At 38.4% G+C, this 26,097-nt stretch overlaps 1 protein-coding gene across 1 annotated transcript in view; it reads left to right on the top strand.

Moving 5' to 3' along the window:
- The window catches only part of GALNT5 (polypeptide N-acetylgalactosaminyltransferase 5), a 36,661-nt gene extending 15,606 nt beyond the window's left edge, over positions 1–21,055 (top strand). The window contains 8 exon segments of the mRNA XM_032638153.1: positions 409–528; positions 5,714–5,849; positions 6,467–6,586; positions 8,028–8,145; positions 9,149–9,472; positions 14,364–14,444; positions 17,220–17,381; positions 20,915–21,055. Coding sequence (XP_032494044.1) covers positions 409–528; positions 5,714–5,849; positions 6,467–6,586; positions 8,028–8,145; positions 9,149–9,472; positions 14,364–14,444; positions 17,220–17,381; positions 20,915–21,055 — 1,202 coding nt within the window.
- The last annotated feature ends 5,042 nt before the right edge of the window (positions 21,056–26,097 follow it).

Genomic DNA, 26,097 nt, shown 5'->3' with positions numbered 1-26,097 from the left:
CAATATATTTCTTTTGCAAGTTTTCCAGTTTGCATACAATACTTAGACTCTCCCCTAGGTCTTAGAAGGGGCCTTAGCAGGGGAAAAGGTTGTGCAGAAACCTGAGCTTTATTTATTTCAAGGTAAATTTGTACCTGTCCTGACAAGTCCTCAGAAAAGGCGAGCCCTCCTCTCCGTAACTTGGCTACACTGAAAAGACGGATTCGGGTTTTGGGAAAACGGAGAGCTTAGAGTACTGAACCCAGAGAAAAATCCATCCAAGAAAATGACATCATGGCTCAAAGAATAAAGTTTAGTGACTATAGTAAATGTTATAGTTTTGGGAATTTGATAGTGAAGAGGCACTTCTGGTATTGTCCAGATCTCATTAATTAAAGTGTTTCCTTATCTATCCTTGCCCTGATATAGACTACCTGAAAGATAACTTGGATAAATACATGTCTCAGTTTCCAAAAGTTCGGATTCTTCACCTCAAAGAGAGACATGGCTTAATAAGAGCCAGGCTGGCAGGGGCACAGAACGCAACAGGTAAGAAGCTTCTAATTTTTTGTTTTGGTTACATTTTTATTTTAGTTTGTTTCCCAAATATACAGAAAATTTGAAATAATAATACAGTGAACACTCGTATATCCATCATTTCATGCCACAAAGTTTTACTTGCTTCGTCACACACATACACAGACACATACATACGTACACTCTTCTTCTGAACTTTTGAAAAGGAATTTACAGACATCATGACACCATATCTCTAAGTACCTCAGTAGACATCTCTGAAGAATAGAGACATTCTCTTACATTAGCACGACTTTCATCATCTAAATATCACCTAATAAATGATCTTTTCAAATTTCCTCATTGCTCCCCCATTTTTTAATAACTGCTTCTCACTTTTGAAATTAGAAACCTAATTCAGTGTCATGCACTGCATTTGGTTACTTGGTCTTCCTAGTCTCAGTCTAAAATAGACAAGTCCACATACATTGCTTACTTACCCTTGAGTTGTTTTTTTTTTTTGAAGAGTACAGGCCATTTACTTCGTGCAACTGACCATGTTCGGAAATGTTCTCACTGTTATCTCGCAGGATGTTTTCCGTGAATACCATATAGAATTCTATTACATAGGTGATGGGAATTGTGAACTTCTTATCGCTTCAAATCAAGAGACACGATGCCAGGTCATCCCAGTGTTGGTGATACTAATTTTAAGCACTTGGTTAAGATGTTGACAGCTAGAGTTTTCCTCAGAGTAGGAAGTAATTTGTGGGTGATACTTTGATCCATGTGAGTATTCTGTTTCCTCACAACATTTTTTTTTCACTGCTAACATTCTTTCTTATATTTTAAAATTTCTTATGGAAAGGTGTTTTAAGTTTAACAATGTGTACGTGTCAATTCCAAACTCCCAGTCTATCCCTCCCCCCCCCCCACCCTTCCCCCTCTGGTAACTATAAGTTCATTCTCTAAGTCTGCCCTCACAACATTTTATCCAATAATCTAGCAGCCATTGATGAACATTGCTTGAATCAATTATTACACTGAGGACTGCAAAACTGTTTTTCTAAATCTCTCATTCCTTCTTCTTTTAGAGCTGGCATTCAACTTGTAAAGAAGACATCTCCCTTTTTCTTTTTCTCTTTGCCTCTCTCTCCCCTCTCTCCCTCTTTCTCTTCCTCCTTTCTAACCCCCAGTTATGCCCACTTCACTATGGATTTATGCCTTGGAAAAGTCAATGTGTATATTATCAGCATTAGTATTAGTATTCATATTTGTGTGTGTGTGCTCAAATCATCCCAAATTTGACCACAAGGTGCCCCTTTAAGCCTGTGACTTTTTGACCTGACCCCATCGGTTTTGAGAACTTCAGAATTAATTATCTCTCCCCTCACTTTTGTCTGCTCTTCCAATTGCCCTCTCTTCCCAAAGAGTAACATGCCTTCTTTTCCTCACCTCTTTTTAGTGTGTGGGTATTAGTGGGTGAATGGGGGAGAAGGTATATCTTTTCTCTCCATAAGTATTCTAAAAATAGCATCAAACATTTTGGTTCATTTTCACATCCTCTCTGGATGCACTTGTACCCCATAATAATAGTTGACCTTATGTACTAGGTACCATTCTGCACACTTTCTATATTAATTGATTTAATCCTTACAATAACTCTATGAAGTAGATACAATCATTTCCCTCATTTTATAGATGAGAATAAGGAGGCACACTGAAGTTATGACAAGTTCTCCCAGCTAGTAAGTGGTAGAGCCAGGATTAGAACCCAGAAACCTTGGCTTTAGAACCTACACTTGTTTCTACTACATTTTGTTGCTTCTAGACATTTAGCCACCACTCTGCCCCTATAAGCCATAGCATTGCAGACCTCCACCAGCTTGGATTCAAGCATTGTCTGAAGCCGAATTATCTGCTCACCAGAGTTTCACTGTCTTGCAACTAGACCCCAGATTTGGAACTTTTCTTATCCCATTGGTTTGCTAACAAATTTCTTCTCTCTGTAATGGAAGTTTTAAATTGACAACAAGCACATCACACCAAAACGGGCATTGTGGTGACAGCTAAGATTCTTAATTATGGACTGCATTTGGAAAAATTTAATGAAATTCTCCATTTGATTTCCTTTGGAAAGTCATTATCCACAAATGATACAAAAATAAAATAGTCAAGAAATAGTCCAAGTGGATAACTTTTGAGCTGAGATCTGTGTGATGAACATTCCCAGGCAAAAGGAACAAAAAATGCAAATGTCTCAATGCAGAAACAAGCTCTGTATATTCAAATTAAAGAAAGAAGTTTATTATGGCTGATGGGTGCTGACCATGGAGGGAGTGGTAAGAGATGCATTGCGGGAGAAAGGCAAAGGCTGTCTTCTGTAAAGTTTTCTGAGTCACTTAAGAAATGCAGGCGATATTCTTGGTATAATGTGAAGTCAATGAAGAACATTAAAAAGGAGAATAAAATTGTCTGACTTACATTTTAAAAGCTCATTCTGGCCATTTTGTAGAGAATAGGTATTAGGGAAGTCAGAGAGGACGTAGGGAGACCAGTTAGGAGGCTACTGTAGTTGTCCAGGTACCAGAAATGTACCAGAGCAGATAGAGGAAGTGGTCAGATTTAGAATTACTGTGGACACAGAGCCTGCAGGACTTGCCATCAGGTAAGATGTGAAGAGAGTGTTAATATGAGGAGTCAAAAAAACCCCTAGGATTGGAATCTGAACAAGTTGGTGGATGGTGGGGCTATGACCAGAGGAACAGGCTTGGGATTGCCACTGAGCTCTGATTTTGTCCATCTCAGTTTGAGATGAAAATTAGACATCCATATAGAGAAAGCTGATGAACACAGGACCAAAACCGTGCTGCTTATAAAAACTGTCTCTCTGCCTGCCTGGAGCACAAGGCCTGCTGGTAATGATCTCCAGAACAGCCCAAATTGTTAGACAGCATGAGGGGCCACCTTCAGAAGGGGTGCGATGAACTTGATCAAAGTTATTGCCATCGGCCTTCTCAATAACTTATAGTTACACCATAAAATGATTTTTTTTGAATTTAGTAAATCCAAATGTAAAAGTGTACATTTGTTTCTCAGTCATTCATTAACACCCTTGAACACATTAGCTCAGACTTAGTTTAGTAACTTTCAAACTCTTTTGACCGTGACTCATGTTAAGAAATGCATGACGGATTCTAATATCTTCTTTTCTGTTTTATTTATTTTTTTTAGATTCTGGCCAATCCCAATAAATTGTTTTAATGACTCACTAAGGGGGCACAACTCTGAAAAACTTCAGCGAGATGCATCTTAATTGCTTGCCACTATGCGGCAGAGTGACTTCCCAAACTATCACAGAAGGACTTCTTTTCATTTCCATTTTTTGTGGACACCTTTATAAATGATAATAAAAATGAATTACCTAAAAAGAGAAATGGGGAAAAAATAGCTATATACACAATTATGTATACATACATCCATACACACATATAGATATATACATAATTATATACATGTGTATGTATATATAACACACATGTATATGAAATAGACAATAAATTAACCAATTACTCTGGCAAACTGCTATAAAATTTCAAAACATTTGTTCTCAATTTCTGTCCCTATCTCCCTATAGATGGCAGTGTCTATGGCCCATACTTTGAGCAGCATTAGTGGAGGGCTGATGTCTGAGTTTGGAAAGAAGCAGAAATGTCTGTTTGATGGGGTTAATAACAGCCTCATCTAAAGATAAATCCAACTGCCCTGAAATGCACCTGAACCCTGTGGAGAGTTTAAGGGAACTCAGGAGGTCCTGTACCAGATTTAGTCAAGGATGTAATTCAGGGACCATTCAAGGATGTAATTCAGGGACCATTCAAGGATGGCACTGAGTAGGGCTGGCCAGCCTAGTGAGTCCTCCCAAACTCTCCCAGGCATTCCCCTGACCTCACAAGTAGAGCATAGGCAGCAGCCTGCGGTGGATTTGAAGAGTCTCTATAATCAGAGATCAGCAAAGATACCAGTGTAGAAATCTTCTCTAGAATGCCTGACCAAACAAAGAGAGATCAAAGGTAAGACTCTGAATCCAGAATCTGACAGGCCTTGACAGCTACTGCTTCCTAAAGACTTACCCTTTAGGATTCAGAGAGGAGGGAAGAGAAGCCACAGGCAAGGTTGAGATCAGATATCCAAGGACATGCAGAAACAGAAGTCGAGTTAGCCACATCTGGTCTCAGAGTAATATCAGGCTCTCTGAGAGTCTGAAAGAGTCTTCTACAAAATAATAAGGCAAAAGTGTAACTCTCTGGCTAACTTTTAGTATGTGGAGAACAAGTGACATCTAACTTCTGGCCAACTCTCAGGTCTCCTGAAGAGCAACAGTCTTTGTGTAAATTTCTACAACTTGTTTCTGCTGCAGGGAAGACACGTGATTTCCTCACCATCACTTATAAATCATTCTGTAAAATTAAATGGGCAGCAGGTCCACATTCATCAAGGAACTCTAAGCACAATGCTCCATGACTAATTGGTGCTAGCAGCAGTATCCTAAGTTGGTCACCTAAGTGGGGGTCTGTGCTCAACAAGGACAGACAATTTTTCAAATATACAGTTCACTGTGAAGTACATTCACGCTGTTGGGCACCCAATCTCCAGCGCTCTTTTCATCTCATGAAACTAAAACTCTATACCCATTAAACAACTCCCCATTCCCCCCTCCGTAAGCCTTTTAAAACTACCTCCTAGTCTTACTAGTTCCCCCACTTTAAATCCTTTTCACTCCTATAATGTGGAGCGATTTTTCCTCTTCGTCATTCCTAAGGCCAAACTTGGAATCTCAAACTCTTCCTCGTCTTCTGCAAAACAAAGTCCCAGTCCTCTACCCCAGAGTTAATGGGACCCACCCTCCTTAGAAGGGACAAAAGCAACTAACTTTAATACTAAATATTCCCTTCAGAGCCTTGGCTCCGCATTCCAAGTGGCTGATCAATTTTTTCCAAACATAAATAATGCTTGCTCCAAGCGACTGCTAGAAACAAAATTTCTTTTATGTCATTATGGAATGAAATTAGAGAGACAAGGAAGAAATTCAGTGAGAAGAAAAGACTGCTGCCTTTACAACCACATTTCTGGATCAGTCCCCAGGACTTTTGAACGTGACGTACACACATTCAGTGTATTGCATTTTCAAATAATTGTTCTTTTTCTGGCTCTGTAGGTGACGTGTTGACATTCTTAGATTCTCATGTGGAATGTAACGTTGGTTGGTTGGAACCTCTTCTGGAAAGAGTTTATTTAAGTAGAAAGAAAGTAGCCTGTCCAGTAATTGAAGTCATCAATGATAAGGATATGAGGTAATATTGTCATATTCCACAAGATACTTAAGTGAGTTTTAACCAGCAGCAGAAAGTACTGCTCATACTCCTAATATGTACATTTTTGCAAATCTAAGTAATACACGATTTATCTGTTTAAATAAATGGAAATACATGATAGATATCTTGAGATGAAAGCTGATCAATCCAATTGTTTATTTGATTATCACAAATTCTTAACCCTTAATGCTAATAAATACTAATACTCATCGTCCAGATCTTTCCTCTTTCTATTCAGCTGAACCCCCAAATATTTATTTTCCTTAAGATTAGTTTTTCTTTCTGTGGTATCTGTATGTATACATATGTATATGTACACATACACATATATATTCTTAAGTGGGTTTTTTTTCCTCAAAAATGGCTAGAACATTATTAAAAGAGAAGTGTAAGTTAAAAGTGAGCAATCTAGCCAGTTAGTCACTGATGCAAATTATACTCAAACATTTTATTGAAACGTTGTTAAAAAGTTTGTGATGATCTAAAATCATCTGCGTAGGCACTTGTTTCATTCACTTGCACAAGACGTGATGTCGGGTTGGTTAAGTGTATGTGTATGATCTCAGGTAGCACTTTGGTTTTTTTTCCTGGACTAGTTACATGACAGTGGACAACTTTCAGAGAGGCATCTTTGTGTGGCCAATGAACTTTGGTTGGAGAACAATTCCTCCAGACGTTGTTGCAAAAAACAAAATCAAAGAAACTGATATAATAAGGTAAGTGTGTGAAACTTAAGATTGGGAAGGAGTCATATATCTTTTTAATAAAGGCATAGGAAGCAATTCCACAAAACAAGTATATGCTGTCAGTCTATAGAACACCAAGAATTACAGTTCTAGCCAATAAATGACCAAAAGCAAACAATGTTTTCCTGAGACGTTAGTTTCCCACAACAAAAACTCACCTTTTCAGTGGGCTATTGCACCCTATCCAGCCCTGAACCAGGGAAATTCACAAACACTACTCCTGTTCTCTGGGATTTGCAAACTAAGAAATATAAGCCACTTAAATGTGCTGCATAAATGCTATATAATCACACATAATATTAAAGTCAACATGAGTAAAAATTAAGAGTAAATAATAGTAATAGAGATATCATTCTAATTCTTTTTGAGTCTAATCCTGTACTTTCTATGGGAAGGGTGCAAAATTCTGTGAATAAATTGAGAAATAGACACAGAAGCTGGATGCGAATTATAATTGGGGCTTTATTGCTGGAGAAACTGGATTGAAGAACACAGGTTAGACCTGAAGCCAAAGTGGTGGGAGCTTCCTAACACTTCCCCCAAAGTCTAGACCTGCAGTTTGAGCACTCAGCCAGTCTCAGGCAGAGCAGGGGGAGCCCTTGGTGACCACCATGGGAAGTGATGACTGCCTTGTCTGACTGCTGACTCAAATGTAGTTTCTGTTCCCCATGACCAATAACAGCAGTGAAGGCTCTGGAGTCAGACCCTTTGGGTTTAAATCTGAACTCTACTAGGTACTAGTGGTGACTTTTAAAAAGTTTCTTAACCTCTTTGAGTCTCTGTTTCCTCATTTTTACTTTAAGACTAACAGAAGTAGCTACCTCTTGGATTGTTTTGAGAATTAAATGAGATAATACTATATAATAAAGTGCTTTAAAAAGTGTTTGCCACATAACAAGCTGTCAGTAAAGTTTGTGTACAGTTGAGGCAGTATAGCGGGGGAGAAATCATAGAGTCAAGCCAGACCACCCAAATTTGAACCCCAGATGTACAGCCTACCAGTCTGTGACCTTAGGAAACTTTGTTACCTTTTCTGAGTTGTAGTTTCTTAGTGTTACATACAGGATTTTTGTGAGGCCTGAGTTAATACATATATAACACTTACAGCAGTGCCTGCCGGGTCTTCCCTAAACAGCACTAAATAACTGTTATTAAAAATAACATCTCTGGAGAATTGTGTCAGGGCATAAAGGACAAGTAAGAATCCTAGTTCCAGGCCCCATCTTCGCTGACCCTAATCAAGTTCTGTCACATAAACCAGGGAATTTGTCACTTAGATGCTATGTGTGACTTCTTTTAAGACCTCCTCATACTTGGTAAATATTCTAAAATGCCTCCTAGTAGGGAACCCACTCTAAAAGTTGAGCTCCCATGACATGCGAGATTAAAAAAACAACTTTTCTTTTTGTAGATGCCCCGTCATGGCAGGTGGATTATTTTCTATTGATAAAAATTACTTTTTTGAACTTGGAACATATGATCCTGGGCTCGACGTTTGGGGTGGAGAAAATATGGAGCTCTCTTTCAAGGTATCACCAAGTGTTTCACAAATTCTCTTTACAATTAAGAGTTTATCATTTTTAAACAGTTTCATTTTACTAATACAATCAGATATGTTACTATCTCTGGGAGGAAACTTCACAGAAATATTAAGGTCTCTGGATTAATGTCTTCATATTCCAGATTGAATTTGGAAGAATCAATAACTCTCATGAAATTTATTGGAGTTCCCTCATATTTCACAACATGGTTTCTGCATCTGAATGTGGGGGAAATAACTGTCTGCCATTCAGTGTAAATGCTGTGGGATGCATACTTGACACAAAATGACTCTCATAGGTTTTTCTAATATATTAGAAATAATGGAATTATTTAGTAACGGGCCATCTTGGAGAACACAAGTGACAGAAGGATATAAAGAGCCACTAGGGAAGGCCACCAACAGGCGATAGTACAGCATCTTAGGACGTCTCATATAACTCTGGATATTTATATAACCATTGGTTCATACCTGAGAAAGCGGTGGCAGCAGCCATAGTGGAGAGCACCCAAAGCACCTGCTTTCCTATGGAGAGGGGTGTATAGAGTAACAGGGGTATTACTTTGAGCTCTTGATCAGGAAGAATTGTCTTCAGTTGTGGCCACAAGTCATACAGCTCATTCCAAGATGTGAGAAGGGGACATTGAAAAAAAAAGGAAATATATATTCCTTTCCTTGATCTGACTAAAGCAGGAACTCATGTTACATATTTCATACATTGGGATTCTGTTAGGATTTTTTTAGGAAAAAAACAAGATTTATACAGGATAGGAAAAGAGAAAGTATATATTTTAATAACCCTAAAATGGCCCACAGCAATATACAAAACTAAATAAACCTGTTGAGTTTGATTTTCTGTTGAAAAGGATTTCAGAAGTGAAGAGTAGTACTTCAACAGGGGGAAAAAGTTGCCGGGTGGCTTCTTGTCATTAATTGCCCACGATTTGTGGGCAATCACTGGATAATTGGTGTGTATCATCAAATTGTTCCAGGTGTGGATGTGTGGTGGCGAAATTGAGATCATTCCCTGTTCCCGAGTGGGCCACATATTCCGAAATGACAATCCATATTCCTTCCCCAAAGACCGGATGAAGACAGTGGAGAGGAACTTGGTGAGGGTGGCTGAGGTCTGGCTTGATGAGTACAAGGAGCTCTTCTACGGCCATGGGGATCACCTTACAGACCAAGGGTTAGATGTCGGAAACCTCACCCAGCAACGGGAACTTCGAAAGAAACTAAAATGCAAAAGCTTCAAGTGGTACTTGGAGAATGTTTTTCCAGACTTGAAGGCTCCCATAGTGAGGGCAAGTGGCGTGGTAAGTTCAAGCAGCAATTTAAAATCTGACTTCGTCAAAAGACAATGCAAAAACCCTTTTGAAAATGCATGGGGAAGAATGAATGATTACATTATAAATAAACAGCAAATATGAGTGCAGAGGAGACCAAGCGTGGTTGAGGACTACATACATTGGGTAAACTTGAGGAAGGCTTCCAGGCGGCCATGCTCATTGATTAATTCAGCGAACTCGTACTGAGTGTCAAGAAACGAGGCAGTATTTCAGAACTGGATTGTAGGGTGATGAATGAAGTAGACTTGATCCCTTCTCTGTGGAGCTTAAAGTTGGGTAGGAGAAAGATAATAAACAAATAAGCAAGTAAACTGTAAATAAAAAATATAATAGCTTTTATTTAGGGAACTGGCCACAGGTCATGAATTATTCTTAGAATACTAAACTCTGTGGAGACGTTGAAGGCCAGGCCTGAAAGACCAAGTGCTGGCCAAGCTGTAAAGAAGAGAGCTGTGGGCAGAGGATGCCCTTTGTGCAAAAACTCTAAGACGGGTGAAAGTTTGAGGATTTCAAGAACTGGAAAGAAGATGGATGTTGTTATCAGGGTGTGAAGCAGGGAAGGATGGCACCAGATGAAGGTGAAGAGAGAGGAAGGAGATGCATCACACAGGTCCTTGCGGGCAGAGTAAGGATTTTCTCTTTCTCTCTCTCTTTCTTCAGAATGTAATTGGAAGTTGCTGAGTAGGGTTAAGCAATGGCATGACGTCATTTAATTAGAATTTTAGAGATTTCAAAGAGGGATTGAAAATAACAGAAATTGTCAGACAATAGCAGGGAAAATTCCGGGTACAAGGTAACATACCAAAAGGAAAGAAGCCAAACTTGATAGGTTGGATAGAGTACAAAGCTAAGAAAAGTCAAGGAAGGAGAGAAACTCTAAAAAAAATAAGAGAGAAAACAAACAAACAAAAACCCATTTCAGGGCTTCCCTGGTGGCGCAGTGGTTGAGAGTCCGCCTGCCGCTGCAGGGGACACGGGTTCGTGCTCCGGTCCGGGAAGATCCCACGTGCCGCGGAGCTGCTGGGCCCGTGAGCCGTAGCCGCTGAGCCTGCGTGTCCGGAGCCTGTGTTCCGCAACGGGAGAGGCCCGCGTAATGCAAAAAAAAAAAAAGCCATTTCAAAACCATTCTAGGAGCAAGGCTTAATTTGAAGAAGATGACAAGATATGAGAACACTTACCATAGACTGGGTTTAGAGATGGTTAGTCAAGCCTTGACCTAGAGGTCTTCTCCAGTAATTTTTAATCTCTTTTTAGGTCATATTTTTTCAGTTCTCCCTAGAAAATGGATTGTACAAACCCAGTCTTTCTCTGCCTAGGAAATCTCCTGATAACAAAGACACTTAGTAAAGCCATTCCCCTTGATGATGTAAAGGAGATCCCAGAAAAGTGAGAAAGAGAGGAAACCAGTCTGAGAATTTGTTCTGCTTTTATAAAATTCAACTGACAAATAAGTATACGTAACCTGTTTGTGTACGACATAATTGCCACCTTTGTAGGTCAAAATGCAATAGTCGCTACTTCAGATGGTTCAACCTGATATTTTATCTTAGATAACTCATTAGGAAGAATAACCTGGGTCAATACACTGTTCAAATAATATGCTTGTAAAATAAATTTACATTTTTAAGACTCTGTTTCCTGAGCAGGATAAAATAAAAAGAAATTATCACCGTAGTAATTTTTTCCTGTGCTAACAACACAGAATCTCAGCAAGAGCATTACTGAACTTTAACCACCAGAGGGAACTAAAAAACTATCTTTTGCTCCTCTTTGAGGCTAGCTTGTATCATAGTTCCCATGAAAGTTTTGAAGAGCTCTCCTAATGAAACAGCCTTCTGCTGATGCCTGAGCTTTAATACAACAAAATGTGGAAAATATTTTTTAAATGATTTTAACAAATTCTTTCTATTTTCCTCCCTATTTGCTGCCTTCCTTAGACAAATTTTAATAAAATGACATTTGCTCCCTTCTGAAGCAACCAGTAGGGAGTATTATTACTATTAAAACAAACAAACAAACAAACAAAAAACCTTTCTCCAGGCAATTCAGAGTAAGATTAACTAGACCATTATTTTGGATAGATAATCGTGTAAAGTTCCAAGAAAATAAAATCCACAGCTTTTTTTTTACTTGCTCCATATTTTTCCCTTCTTTAAACCTACACACTGAGGAAAGTTTGACTTTTAAAAATAAGAACAAATCTTTTCTCACTGAACCAAAATATTTGAAAATAATAAAGTAAAAGAATCTCACCAATAATTCGTATTTATATTGGATAAAACTCAGCAAACAGCTTCTAGCCTAGTGTTTAACAACTCTGAGATAAACCATAGGGAACTCCCACCTCCTAAATTGGAAATGAAATAATTCAAAATGGATAATTTAAAATTTGTGTACTTCCTAATTTTAAAAAAAAGATTGACATGGTTTACAATAAAAGCATGGATATAATTTTTAAAAAATCAAAAGTTAAAAACCAGTTTTCAAAACTATTCATAATGAGATAAAGAATAACAATTCCTTAGCACTTCATAGACCATTCCTATATGAAGGAAAGCAGTTTCTCCAGTAATTTCCAGAAGAAGGGAAGGGAAACAGATCTTCATATGAAGTGGGAGAGGGGAGGCAAGGGATAGAAAAGTTTTCTCTCTTTCTAAGCCTTTCAGTGCTTGGAAGAAGGGATTGTGAGAAATAAATACAAAGAAATCAATTAAACCAGGCGTTCCCAAACACTGTTCTGAGCAAAGTTATTAGTTGTGCAGTCAGAAATAGGATTCCGTGGTCAAATGTATTTGGCAAACTCTCGTACCACATTGCCTTTCAGAGCCGCGAGCTAAACATTAACCTGCACTCAGTACCGAAGGTTCTGAGAAGTTCTGGAGTAAGGCAACCTGTTCAACTGTACTGAAGCCAGAGTTTTCCAAATTCATTTGAAGATAAGATATTTTCTGCATAATCTACAAGTACAGGAGTTTATATTTATTTCTGTTAAGATCCAGAGAGCAATTGGGACAGCATTTCCTTTCTTTCAACTCCAGGAGTATTCTATCTCTGTGTACTTCTATTTTTTAACCCTTTCTCTGAAGTTCATGGTGGTGGATTCCTTCTGTAGGTTCTGACTGCTCCCACTTACTAATGATGGGTTGTCTCCTCCCAAACTTGTCATTGTCTAGTCACAATTTAAATTGTGAATAGAGCTTCCTTTGAGGATTTCTGATGGAGATTCTGTTCTTCTAGAAATGTTTTGCTTGCCAGTCACCCCAGAGGTAACAAAACTGGTAGATTTTGATGTTTATTTTTGTGCTTTGAGGGTTCTATCAGTGTTCCTAGCCAATGCTAGTGGTGTAAGTGGGCATCTCAAACCAAAATGAAGGTTGATGTAAGGTTTCAGATTCCCATGGGAGAACCTAGCTTCCCCTTTGTCCCCCTGTGCTAATGGGTAAATTGTTTTTTCCCAGTACACCATTCCACTGAGGGTCTAACTTTTTAGCTTCCCATCATGTGCGGACGACCTCAATTCCAACTCTGGCTTATCCATGCTCACTATTGGTCCCCTGCTTGCCAGCATTTGCAATTTTCCCTCTTGTTTTTACATTTTTTCCTGCACTTTCTGGACCCTAAAGATGCCCCTTAACTTTCTCGCAAGAAAAGTTATGCATGTAAAAGTGAGAACCAACCCACTGAACACTGCGTTATGAAGTCTGGCAACTCTGTGAGCTACATAGCCTGCGTCCTACAGCGCTCCAGGGTTAGAGCTCTTTGTTAGGCGCCCTGGAACAGAAAGGACACAAATGGAGTCCCTGGCAACAAAGACCTCCCCACTTCCCAGCACAAGGGGCTTCCCTGTGTAGACACTTAGCTCTCCACAGCTCTTCTAGATATCTAAGTCCAAATTGTGCTTTTTTTTCTTTCTTCCTTTTTTTTTTTTTTTTGCGGTACGCGGGCCTCTCACTGTTGTGGCTTCTCCCGTTGCGGAGCACAGGCTCCGGACGCGCAGGCTCAGCGGCCACGGCTCACGGGCCCAGCCGCTCCGCGGCATGTGGGATCTTCCCGGACCGGGACACGAACCCGTGTCCCCTGCATCGGCAGGCGTACTCCCAACCACTGCGCCACCAGGGAAGCCCCCAAATTGTGCTATTAACCCACCATCTCGTTAGACCTGCCCAGAATGTCAAAGGGAGCATGGGAATCAATATTTTTCCACATTAAATGGTGACTTATAGAAAGCTGCCTCCATACTGGACCTTAGAAATCCATTAAAAACCTGGGGGCCTGCCAGAAAATGCCTTTAAGCTTTGCTCTGTATTAACTTGCGTGACTCTCCTGTAATGAATTGTAGCTTGCCTGAGTCATTAGGAAGATTCTGACCAGGAGTCAGCTGGAATCTGCTGTTTTTGAAGGACTCAATTTATCTATGATTCAGTACCTAAGCAGTCGAATAGCTTGGAGGGGTCAGCCAGGGAACAGAGCCCATAACCACTGGTTTGATTAAATTGCAAGTATGTGCATTGACTTTTAATATATGCATCAGACAAACTTGAGACAAGAAAATAACTACTTTTCATGCCACCTTTTTCTCCTTTCCTATTCAGCATTCCAGGCAAGGGTTAATTAAGAGCCTCTGTTGGCTCTGTGGCTGAATCACAGGCCTAAATTGACAGATTGAAGCTGTACTTTAGCAAGATTACATTATGTCTCTGTTAGAAACAGCAACCAATAAAATTGTATAGTGCTAAGTAATGCTATTAACTTAACTATCTTTTAACCCTATTATAGTTTTATGTTCTGTGTTTTCTGAATGTCTTGTTGTACTTTAAAATATCTTTTCTTAACGCATGTTTTATATTTTGCTTCCTAGCTTATTAATGAGGCCTTGGGTAAATGTATTTCCATCAAAAACACCACAGCCATTCTGGAAGACTGTGATGGGAGCAGCAAGGTACGCTGAGCTGGGTTTTTTCTCTCATGGTAGGTACAGTTGATAGTAGGTGCAGGTGTAGTTGATAGGTGCAGGGTATGACATTCATCATTCACTTGAGAAATTCATTTTCGCCTACAGAAACAATAATTAGTTTCTACATTTCTGTGTAATGATAAGGTTGGTGACAACAGGGTCCACTTCTAAATGTAAAAGACAGTGACTGAGGGAATAAAGGTCAACTGTAGTTGATACTGTAGTCAACCCACCGGGGACCCAGTTCTGGTTCCATCACTTGTAAAAAACGTGTCAACTGCAAATTTCTTAACCCTTAGGTAAATGGCAGTGATAATAGTGCCTACTCCAAAGCTGGTGTGAGGATGGAATTAGATAACACATGTGAAGCCTGTAAAAGAATATCTAACGCTGCTCCACAAACTTTCACTGTTATAGTAATAAAAACAAAAATGAGAAAAGTAACTCATTACATATAAAGACAAAATGATAAAGAAAATAAAGATGGTACATATTTTTAAATAATTAATCTAAGGGAGCAATTTTACTCTCTGATTCCACTCCCGCCCCCCCCTCACGTTATCCTACATCTTAAGGGAGTAATACAAATTGCACAATTCATGACCCATGGCGGAAAACTCTAAGCAAAATTTCAACAAACTCAGAGCACAATATTTAGGGGAGGGAGTGGGGCCAGGGAGACCAGAGCAAGGACTCTGCAGAGCTGGAGGTGAACTCTGAGTGATGGCACCTCCCTCTCCAACATATGTTTCTTAACAACTCATTCTGTGGGGACAGTTATCAGTTTGGGTACCAAATAGGACTCACAGGAACATACATTCCAGAGTTGAACTCACCCCCTAAAATTGCAGGTAAATTCTTTGACAGAGAAATTTTTTGTGATGAGAATCTAGGCTTGCCAAGACTTACTCCTTTGCTTTGACTTAGAGGTATTGCTTGTATTTTCAAGCACATCCCATCTCTACCTCTTAATTCAAAGCTGCTATAATTCAGCTATGGATCATAAACTTGAAGCTAATGGAATTCATTCTTAATTAGGAAAGAGGAGACAGAGGAAAGAGAAAAGTGTCAAAAATCAATTGAAAGAAGTAATTTTCATGTATTAACAACTCAAAGAGGAAATAAAGTAGTAAATTGTAAAACAAAACCATAAGCAGTCCAAATTATATGAAAGTAAAATATTAACTAATGCAATCCTTCAAGACTCATCATTATAGTGACTTTCTGTGTCTGATTAACCAGTATTTTATCTGAAAACCCAAGTTCTCAATAACCACTAAGTCTCGAAGGGATGCTAGGAGACAAAAAGTATGAATCATGGAGCCCCTGCTTTTCACAAACGCCCATCTTCCTTTTTGTCTTGTTACTCATTTTTAGCTTCTGCTTCTTTTGGTTGGTTTGAGTAATAAAAAGTAAAGGAACATGGAGGAAGTTAACTTATTTTTAGCAGAATTAATGAGGCTTAATATTAAGCCAGTGACTGTAGCATTCATCCAAAAAAGCTCAAAAGGAATAAAACCCTAGGATTGAACCATCAAGCCCTATCCGTCACCTTACTTAAAATGTCTCCTTAGTTATTAACTTTTCTACCAGTTAAATGTCCCTTTTCAAGGTAAGAGTTAGCGTCCCCTAGTAGCCACATAAATCCTTGTATTATGACATGTTCGTGCTTCTCAAATTTAATGTGTACTCGGATCACCTGGGGAGTTTGTTACAATGCAGATTCTGATTCAATAGGTCCATAGTGGGGAGTGAGATTCAGCGTTTCTAAGTAGCTCCCAGGAGATGCTAATTTTGGTCCAGGTACTACTCTTTGAATGGAGAGTTCTAACACAATAACATACTTGATAATCTAAGTTAAATCTCAGTTACATTACAAATGATTCATTAGATAAAAGTATTTAGGTAGATTTTACCAGCAGTCTATTTTCTTAAAATATGTTTACATTGGTGCAAAACAACAAATTTCCCACACACCTAGACATTTAGAGTATAATGACCAGGCAGACAGTACTAGGTTGTAAGAAAACTGGAGAGAAATATTTATAAAAATTAAAAACATCGTTCCATTACCTAAAACAGTATTTATTTTAGACATACAGTTGGCGACTCCCCAAAACTGGACATCTCCAAGAGCCGTTCCTGTGAACTGGGGGATGCTGACACAGTAGCAAACTGGTGATTCCTCATGCTACCAGCAAAGAAAGATTTTCAACCTTTCCTATAATAGAACAAAGCCTCTAGGAGTCCAAATGTCTAGTCTTAAAAAAAAGAAACATAATAATTCCCATCAAAGTAATTTAGGACTGTGACTTGGATCTCCCTGTAGCCCCAATGGCCAGGGGCCTAAATTATGTGGCGGTTTGACTGTTCCAATACTTCAAGCACCAAGGTAGTCTGGCATTCAGAACACCTAAAATGACATCCATTCGCAGATACATACTAATTGTACTAAATACTCTTTATTATTGCAACTAACACTTATTGAGGCCTTACTGTGTGCTCAACACTTGAGAGTCATTACCCCAAGGTTTTGAGATAGACACTATAGCTATCCAACTTAAAACTGATAAAAATGAGATTAGACAGGGTAAATAATATGCCCACATGATCAGAATTGAAAGTGGCAACACCAGGATTGGAACACAGAACATCTGACTAGAGTGCCTATATTCTTAAGCATTGCTAACAAAAACGTTTGACAAAGCTGCTACTTGTGTGTGCCATTGGAAGTCACCTTCTTATTCATTTCACCTACAGCTTCAACAATTTAATTACACCTGGTTAAGACTTATTAAACAAGGAGAATGGTGCTTAGCTCCCTTCCCTGATAACGGAGCCCTGAGGCTGCACCCTTGTGATAACAGAAACAAAGGGCTAAAATGGCTGCATAAATCAACATCCGTCTTTCATCCAGAGCTGGTAAGAGAATATTTGCACCTGTTGCTTACCACAAATCCAGCTTTCAATTAAATGGGACATAAAACCCTCATTGTCAGCTTTCTCAATCAGAAGCCTTAAATGTGTTTGGGACAATAGAGACAGTGTGAAAGTTCATACAGAGAGATAAACAGATATTTTCGATAAATTGTCGAGTCTTTTTTTATTCTTTTCACAAAATTTTTTTCAAATCAGTTATTTTAAATAGAACAGTCACCAGGTTCTTTTGGTTAAATTGCTATTGTCATCTTTGTTTCTAAAAGTCATTTGCTTCAGTCAACTAATAATGCCAGAAGAAAGGTGTATAGACTAGAATTGGTTCTCACTGGTTACCAGGAAAGTTTACAGGGACAGTATATGGGAAAAGTGAGACACAGTGTGCTTCCCACAAGCCCTGCACTTAGTGTGAACCTGGTTCCGCATCCTGCCTCCTTTCCACGTCGAGAGACTTTCTCATGCCCTCTGGTTCCCAGAGGCCTAGGCTCTGAGCGGGTGCTGGAGCCAGCTCCAACCAGCCTGGGGGAGCTGGCTGTGCACAGCTCTTGGCAACTTCACATTCAGCAATGTCACATTGGTAACTTGAAACCAGCCGTGATGCAAGTATTTATACCCATGCTACTGTGGACAAAAAATTAACCAGTCGATCTAAGAAAGAATTGGAAAATTTGATTTGAGCCAAATTTGAGGATTATAACCCGGAAAGAGCATCTCAGAAAGCTCTGAGAACTGTTCTGCCTGTTAGAAGTCAAGACACAGTTTATATAAATTTTTTGAGACACAGGGCTGAACATTAAATAACGAATTATTGACAATTTACACAATCCAGATTTAAGTGCCATCGTGGTGGGTCATGTGACCCTTCACAAGATCAGGAAGGACTGTTCTCTTTTAAGGAGTTGTTGATGCTAGAATGTGTTGTTTATGGTTGAGCAGGTATTCCTGCTGATGGGGGAGGTTCGGTCAATGCATAATGCGGAGACACAATGCATAGATGGGGGAGAGGGGAGACCAAAGGGCAGAGAAGAATTTTTATGTTTAAATTTTTCTTGTCTTGCCATAAATATGAATTTTATTTCACACTACAAATCGGGGGTGTTTTACCAGAGGTCCAGTTGTGAATATTTACCAGAACATCTGTGCTCTATCCTATTCACTCTCAAAGTCTTCTGTTTTCCCCAATTATATTTTAATAGGACACAAAGTCATAAGCTTTGGTGTAGGATCTTGGAGTAGCAGGAATAATTTCAAGCCTGCCTTCTCAAATTTTCTGCTATCTCACTAGCAGGTAGCCACCAAATCCACTGAATGCATTGAGTATGCGAGACCATCATTTTGCTCAGGGATGAACCCCGAAGTAAGCACACTTTTTTCTTTGGAGCGCCTCCATTCTTTTTGATGTCACAGCCAGTGACTGTTCTCTTCATGACATTTTTCTTCCTGCTCAGGATCAAAATTAGGACCTAAGCAACACCTCCTCCAATCTTTCTTTCTATAGATCATCCCTGTTATATTTCAGTTCCTTCTGGACAATATTTTTTTCTTTTTAGTGATGATGGTTATTATCGAGTTATTCAGAAAAATTAGGAATTACCAGTGTGTGAGCTGCTAATTTCACGTTGCATAGTGTTAAGAAAATCTGTAAACACATATTGAATAAATGACATCTTACCTTCTGCTTTCTTAACCCTGTGGCAAAGAGGAGCGATAGAGAGAGAGGGAGAGAGAGAGAGATAGGTAGATGGATAGATAGATAGATAGATTAGATAGATAGATAAGGAGGGAGGGAGGGAGGGAGGGAGGGAGAGAGAAAGGGGGAAAGATTGAGATTGCGGATGAGAAAAAGAATACATTCCTCATCTTCAGAAGTGAATCTGTTATCAGAAAAGATATTAGGCTGGTGAGAAAATATTTAGGAGCTGACAGTCCTTAAATTACATAGGGCTTACTTATAAACTGGATTGGGCCCACTTAGAACTTAGGCCTTTATTCGCTGATTTTTATATAGGCCCAACACTGGTCTCCTTAATGGTAAGCCAATTTGTAAATAAGGTAATTTAATTAAGCTGGCAAAAATTAGAAAGCTGTTCCCCTACCTCATTTGTGCCTATGACTTTGTAACATGTTACATAGCTGCCTTCTGCCTTGGGTTCCCCTTTTCATGATGCTAGATGTCATGGAGATGAATATCTTGACAATTATCTTTCTTCTCTTTTCAGTATTTTGGTAGTTTTCATACTAAACCTCCTAGGTCCCCCAAGATGTATAAGTCTTAAAAAACAAAAGAAATGGAGAATAAGACTATGAATAACAGGAACATGTCTCTTCTTTTAGAAAGCATTAGGCATTGAGAGCTTCATGGAAGGCGGAAGGGTGATAGTGAGTTTGACCCCGGATACTAGTGAGCTATTAAAATTATACATTTCTGAATCTGCATTTAAAAGGTGTCCTCTAGGTCAGCCCTCCTCAAATGCTGTGAACTGTGGACATCAAAAAGGAAAAGTCTCACAGGTGGCGTCTAGGATTTGGATATAGAATGCCCCTCCAATACCAGTTTCCACATTGTGTTTTTTGTTGGGGACAAGTTATTTAGTTACCTCTTTATAACACACGAGCAGAACATTGTAGAAAATCCAGAATGATCTTCTCAATTTTATCTCTTTTACAAAATCTTGAGCATACTCAAGCATCATATTCCCAAAATCCTATAAGGATGACATTGTTTTTGTAAGACCATCTCTAAAATAAATTATTACGAAGTCACCCCTGTTTGATAAATTTTTAAAGCATTTCAAAACAACATATATATATATTATATATATAATTAAATATATATATATATATAAAATTAGAATGACCTTTGTCACAGTCATGGGTAATTGAGAGGATTGGTAAGTGAAAAAATTATAAACCCATGAGCAAGTTCTAAGTAGGTTATCGACCATTTCTAGGGCATTCAATAAATATTAAGCAATAATAGAACCTCTGAAATACCTATGACTTTCTCTAATCACGTCTGGACTTTCTGGACATCAGGCATTATGTACTCTCAGAGATCATGATAGGAAACTCTTAAATAAAATACATCATTTCTAGCACTTCTTATTCCAAATTTGCATTCGAAGTCACAGACTTAAGAAATTAACTAACACACTTTTTATAATGGTGTGTATTTTTTCTTACTACCAGCAGTGAGGCAGCCAGCGATCAAATATAGTAAATGCCATCTGGAATTATTTCCTTTAAATAATATAGTTATCAGCCATATCATCAGAAAATTCATCTTTTGCTTCATGAAGAATTAAAAGTCTTGTAGCTTGGAGAATGTGAGAACTTAGTTTGAGATAAAGACAAACTTAATACTGCCTAAAACCTGTGTTTATGTTATTAATTTTGTTCAGGAGAATTCCTGAAAAATCAAAAATGTAATTACCTAATTTTTTATTGGTTTTCATTTTCTTACAACACGATTGTCAAATTCAGTCTGTGGCTCATTCTCAGATCATGTTTCTCTCCAGGTGAATCACATTGTTTTTGGAAACTATCACCAGTTGTTATGCTTAGAAGGAAATTCCTCTCAGAAGACCCTGAAAGTTGCTGCTTGTGACCCAGTGAAGCCATATCAAAAGTGGAAATTTGAAACATATTATGAAGACTGAGGAGGAACTGACGTCTTTATCTAGTAAATCTATTAGACACTGTGACTATGACAATGAACTTGGTGACTATTTCTCCATGCTAGTTCAAAATTAATAACATTTGAATGGAAGATTTTTTAAAAATCACAATATTTGAGATACCAAAAGTTAACTCAGGGAAACAGTCCAACATTAGATTGGAGTCCTTCTTCAGCACTAGATGGGCTTTTGAATTGCCTACTTTCCACCCTGTGCTGGAACAAAGCCTTCAAGTTTCCACATGCCATCTAACAGGTAACTGGAAAAGAAGATGGAAGTACTTGGAGAAGCACAATGATACTCATGAAGGCTGAGTTTGATCATAACCAGCTCTTTTGGTCCACAAGTAGTTATAATCAGTGAGAAGCTGATCCTTTATTTGCTATTTTTTCATCAAAAAAAAATAAAAGAAAGAAAGAAAATTACTTGAGTTCCTAGGCTAAAAGACCTCAGAAACACACAGCTTTCACCTTGGTGAAATCCCTCCCAACTACATGCATGTTTACCTAACAGTTCGAAATAGTATTGATACAATACTCCTTGATGGCAGGGTTTTGATCTAGATAACTGTATTATGTTTTTCCCAATCTGAGTCAGTGGAAAAACTTTAAGTGAGGAAGTCACATGCTTATTCAATTCTAGACATGGATCTTGTTTCCATTCATTCTGTGCTTTTAAATTGTACTTTAAAAAATGGCCATACTAGTAACTTCTAGACTCATGTGGATATTAAAAAAGAAAGAAAAAAATGCAGAGAAATAGAGGCTGGGTCACAGCACACCGCAGTAACCAAAAATACATTTAATCATTGAACCTACTCTAATGTGGGACCAAATAAGAGGAGTTGAAATGAGTAAAGCAGAAATAGAGCACGGAAAAATATTAAAGTTCTTTTATGTGAAAATACTACTTTAGATTCAGCAGCATTCACAGGGATGAAGAATGCTAAAAATGGGCTCTAAAAGATTTCAAGGTTGAAATAAAGTGAGGAAAACATAAAGAAAGGGGAAGAGAATGAGTTAAAACAGTTAGGAAGACAGTTAAGAAAAAATTGTCTGAGACTTGTCCAAAAACGGAAGGGGATCTGGCATCTCTATGGGGTGGTGGGGTTGGGGGGGAGAAAAGAATAAAGTCCTAGATGTGGGCTTCAAGATAACACTGATAAATTTGGGGAAAATTCCAATATTTCTTTGATCCAAATTGAGCACATAATCTTAGGTATGACAATACTTAGGCATACCGGAAGATATCTTAGAAATCCTAATATCCTTTGCATTCATTTTGGTAAGGAAGGTGGGCTGTCCAGAAATCCCAGGCCAGTTAGTGAGAGAATCAGGATTAGAATTTGGATCTCCAGAGACAGGGCCACTAGCCTAACCAAATCTCCTCCACAACATTCTTAAGAAAGATATACATACATTTTTTTGTTAGGGTTGGGTCTCTGGAGGTCAATCATGCTATATTCTTGTTAATATTAAAATAAAGAAACAAACCTGTGCTGTTGAGCTGATGGTAAAACTGGGCATCTTTAGTTCTGATTTCCCGTTTAAATTTTAACTCCCAATTAATTACAGAAAAGCAAAACAATAACTAAGAGCTGGAAGGGGAAATAGTTTTACATATTTGCAACATATTTAAGATGTTTTATGTAAATAATTGACATTGAAGATGAGATAAGAAAATGAGTAGAAAATGAGATAATTATTTTCAAAACAGAGCCATGTGAGGGATAAAACACAAGTCAGTTGCCAAAGGACTAATTGAGTTGCTGACCAAACTAAATATGCTGGATGCCTCATGCAATGCTTTGTGTAAATGAAAAATGTTGAAAGGTTTTCTGCCAGTCTAAAGAATCTCTTTTTATTCAAAAAGAGTTTCCACCAAAAATGTCAACTCTGTTCACAAAAAGATGAATTATGTTTTCGATACACTTACCTTTGGGTATACCAGCTGAAGAAATTTGAATGTTTTTGCTCAAAAAAACCTTCTGTGGTCTGTTCAGTGTATGCTCTTCCTGGCTTTACCTTGACATACTTAATATGTGAAGCTATATTTGGATCCATATTGTCAATATAACAAAGAACTGTTTTCATACATCACATATTTGTTCGTGGGTAGAATTTTTTTTTTTTTCGCGGTACTCAGGCCTCTCACTGCTGTGGCCTCTCCCGCTGCAGAGCACAGGCTCCGGACGCGCAGGCCCAGCGGCCATGGCTCACGGGCCCAGCCGCTCCGCGGCATGTGGGATCTTCCCGGACCGGGGCACGAACCCGCGTCCCCTGCATCGGCAGGCGGACTCTCAACCACTGCGCCACCAGGGAAGCCCTGGGTAGAATTTTTAAAACAGCTTTTACCATGTTTTTGCTCAATTACTCTTAGAAGCAAGGAACTAAGCAGTAGTTAGGAATCTTATGGACCTAACTGTAAGAGTATTGACTAGTTGTGAAATCTACTAACAACATTCTTTTAAACATTGCCCTCTAATTTTTGTTTTCAGAAGACCTTTATAAAAGTATAAATGCCTCTAGGTTTTCTGGTACTTCTAAAGATAAACCCTTGGCTGGGACACATTAGGGTCTTAATTAGCCCAAGTTCCTCAATAGGGGGCTCTGTTCTTGGGGACTTCAGAGTTTTCCCTGGATTAGCTTAAGTTATTGCCTTTTCTTTAAAAAATGTCTCTGCATCTTGTTACCTTGAACACAAACATAGTTGATAATATTTTACAGGACTTATTTGATCAAAAACTAATTTACCAAACCGTCTGAGTTCTTCTGAGCCTTCCAGCTTGCACAGTTCTTTTCTTGTTTTCAACAGTTACCTAGAGATTCTACCCTACTCGCTTGAAGGATTACACAGCTGTTGTTGATACAACTGTTTTTTATCACCAGCCTCAAATTTGCTCAATTCTTCTTGCCAACATTTGATCAACTGTCATTCACAAGGGCAAAAACCACCATGTGCTATGATCACAATGTATCATTAGCTTTGAACTCTAATTTGGAAATACTTTCTTATATATTAACACCTTGCCTCTAGAATTGCCTTAGGAACTGTAGAGGAGCAAAGATACTAGTTATGGTGTATAGGAATTCAATTTTTCCAGTCAACCTTCATTTCATGAATGGCTTAGAATGATTTTCAGGGGTCTCTCATGCAAGAGAATGGAGTTGAGGTGCACCAGATAGTACCATCTTGATTTGTTGTACCATCTTTAACTTTCACATTCAAACACAGAAAAGAAATTCTGTCTCAAAAGAAAGCCCCAAGAGCTTGGATAAAAACAAGGAAATTACAAGGAGTAAAGAGAAAAGAAGTGGGACTAAGTACCTTTGAGTACCTACTATGTGCTAGGCACTGTTTGTGCCCCATCTCACTATTGTGCACAACTCAGTGAGGGGAGTTTCATTCTCATTATGCAGACGAGGATAGCTGAGAGGGATTGTCTAAAGTCGTCCCACTAGTAAGAGTTAAAACCCAGATTCCATTCTATTGGGCTCAAAAAAAAAAAGATGAGCCTCTTTCACTAAACCATGCTGCTGTGATTCTTTGATTCTTCTCCTCTTCCTTCTCTTCTTCTTCTCCTCCCCCTCCTTCTTCTCCTCTTTCTATTTCTTCTGTAAGTAGGACAGACAACTCAGGTGGGCTCAGTTAAAATCCCTTGGTATAGAGTCACACCTCTTTGGTCTCTCTCTTGCATGTTGTACAGACAGGAAATAGAGGCTGCGCCCCTCCCTGTTAAACAACTGAAGTGTAGGCTTAAGGATAGTTATCCTCATACACTTCGCAGTGGTCTATCTCCTTGACTTCATGCAGGACATATTCCTTTCCATTTCCTAGAACAAATATGAGAGGGAGAAGTGGACATAGAGAGATTGCTTCTCTGTGAATGATATTACCAACTCTTTGTTCCCCCAACCATTAATCAAAGCTGACAAATTGCTCAATTTGAACAGAGGTGGAAAGTGAAAAACTGGAGTCCTTTAATTTAAAACAAAAACCAAGTCGTGTAGCTTTCATTCCAATGTGTAGATTGTCACCATAATGCTTTTACAACAACCTTTGCATAAGTTTACTCAACAATTGCTACAAGCCAAGATGCCTTGAAATGAGAAAAGGAACACTAACCACAGTTAATGTACAAAAATGTTTATTTTTGGCAAATAGCCATTCCATGGTCAGGTTTGAATAAGCCATGTAAAGTATTATCTACTCCTGATGAGGTTTAATGGGTGGAATTTCAGGTGTTGGTGGTGTCCATGCCTGAAAGAAAGGAAAAAAATACCACCGCACTAAGATTTAATGCCTCTGTTTTCAACCTAATGGGTCAACTAATAGTTATCACTACAGTTAGGGTCTCTTTTCAAGTTTATGTGAATCTTTGTTTTGCAAAAACACAAAAATCTCCTTTTTCCAGCAAATAGAGCAACTTCTAATATGCTGAGTTTCTAATGACGACAGTTGCCATCAAATAAGTAACAAATAATTTCTTTGAAAACTGAGATTTTCTATTTTGTTATTGACTGATAGGTTTTCCCAGTTCAAGGATACTGGTTATAAATATCTATACAAAGTCTTTATATTAGCTGTTGAAACTAAAACATATATATATGGCTATGGGTATGTTTCTATATTTTATGCTTTGAACTGAGAGAAAGTAAAACCAAGAGTTTTAACTAACAAAGAAAAATTAAGAACTGTTTTGGGATTTTTTTTAAGTCTCTCTTAAGTGCATAGCTTCATCTGCATCTGGCCTTCTGGACAAAAGTATCTCACACAGACTTTCACTCTGGGTATTTTTTTTCCAGACCCGAAAGGAGTAACCAAACTCTAAATTATCAGGATGCTTGTTATTCAGTTTAGGTTTATGCATATGCGTTAATTCTTCTCCTTCAAACAACTGCCCAAATGTTGCTAGTTTTATACATATTAGCTATAAGAGCTGGGCATAAAAACAAGGGAAGGCAAAGGTTAAATTTGTGAATTTGTTATTGATTACCTAAAAATATTTGTTAGTGGAAAAACTA

Source organism: Phocoena sinus, chromosome 7, assembly GCF_008692025.1.
Source record: "Phocoena sinus isolate mPhoSin1 chromosome 7, mPhoSin1.pri, whole genome shotgun sequence".
NCBI lineage: Eukaryota > Metazoa > Chordata > Mammalia > Artiodactyla > Phocoenidae > Phocoena > Phocoena sinus.
This window is presented reverse-complemented; position numbering and strand designations above follow the sequence as displayed.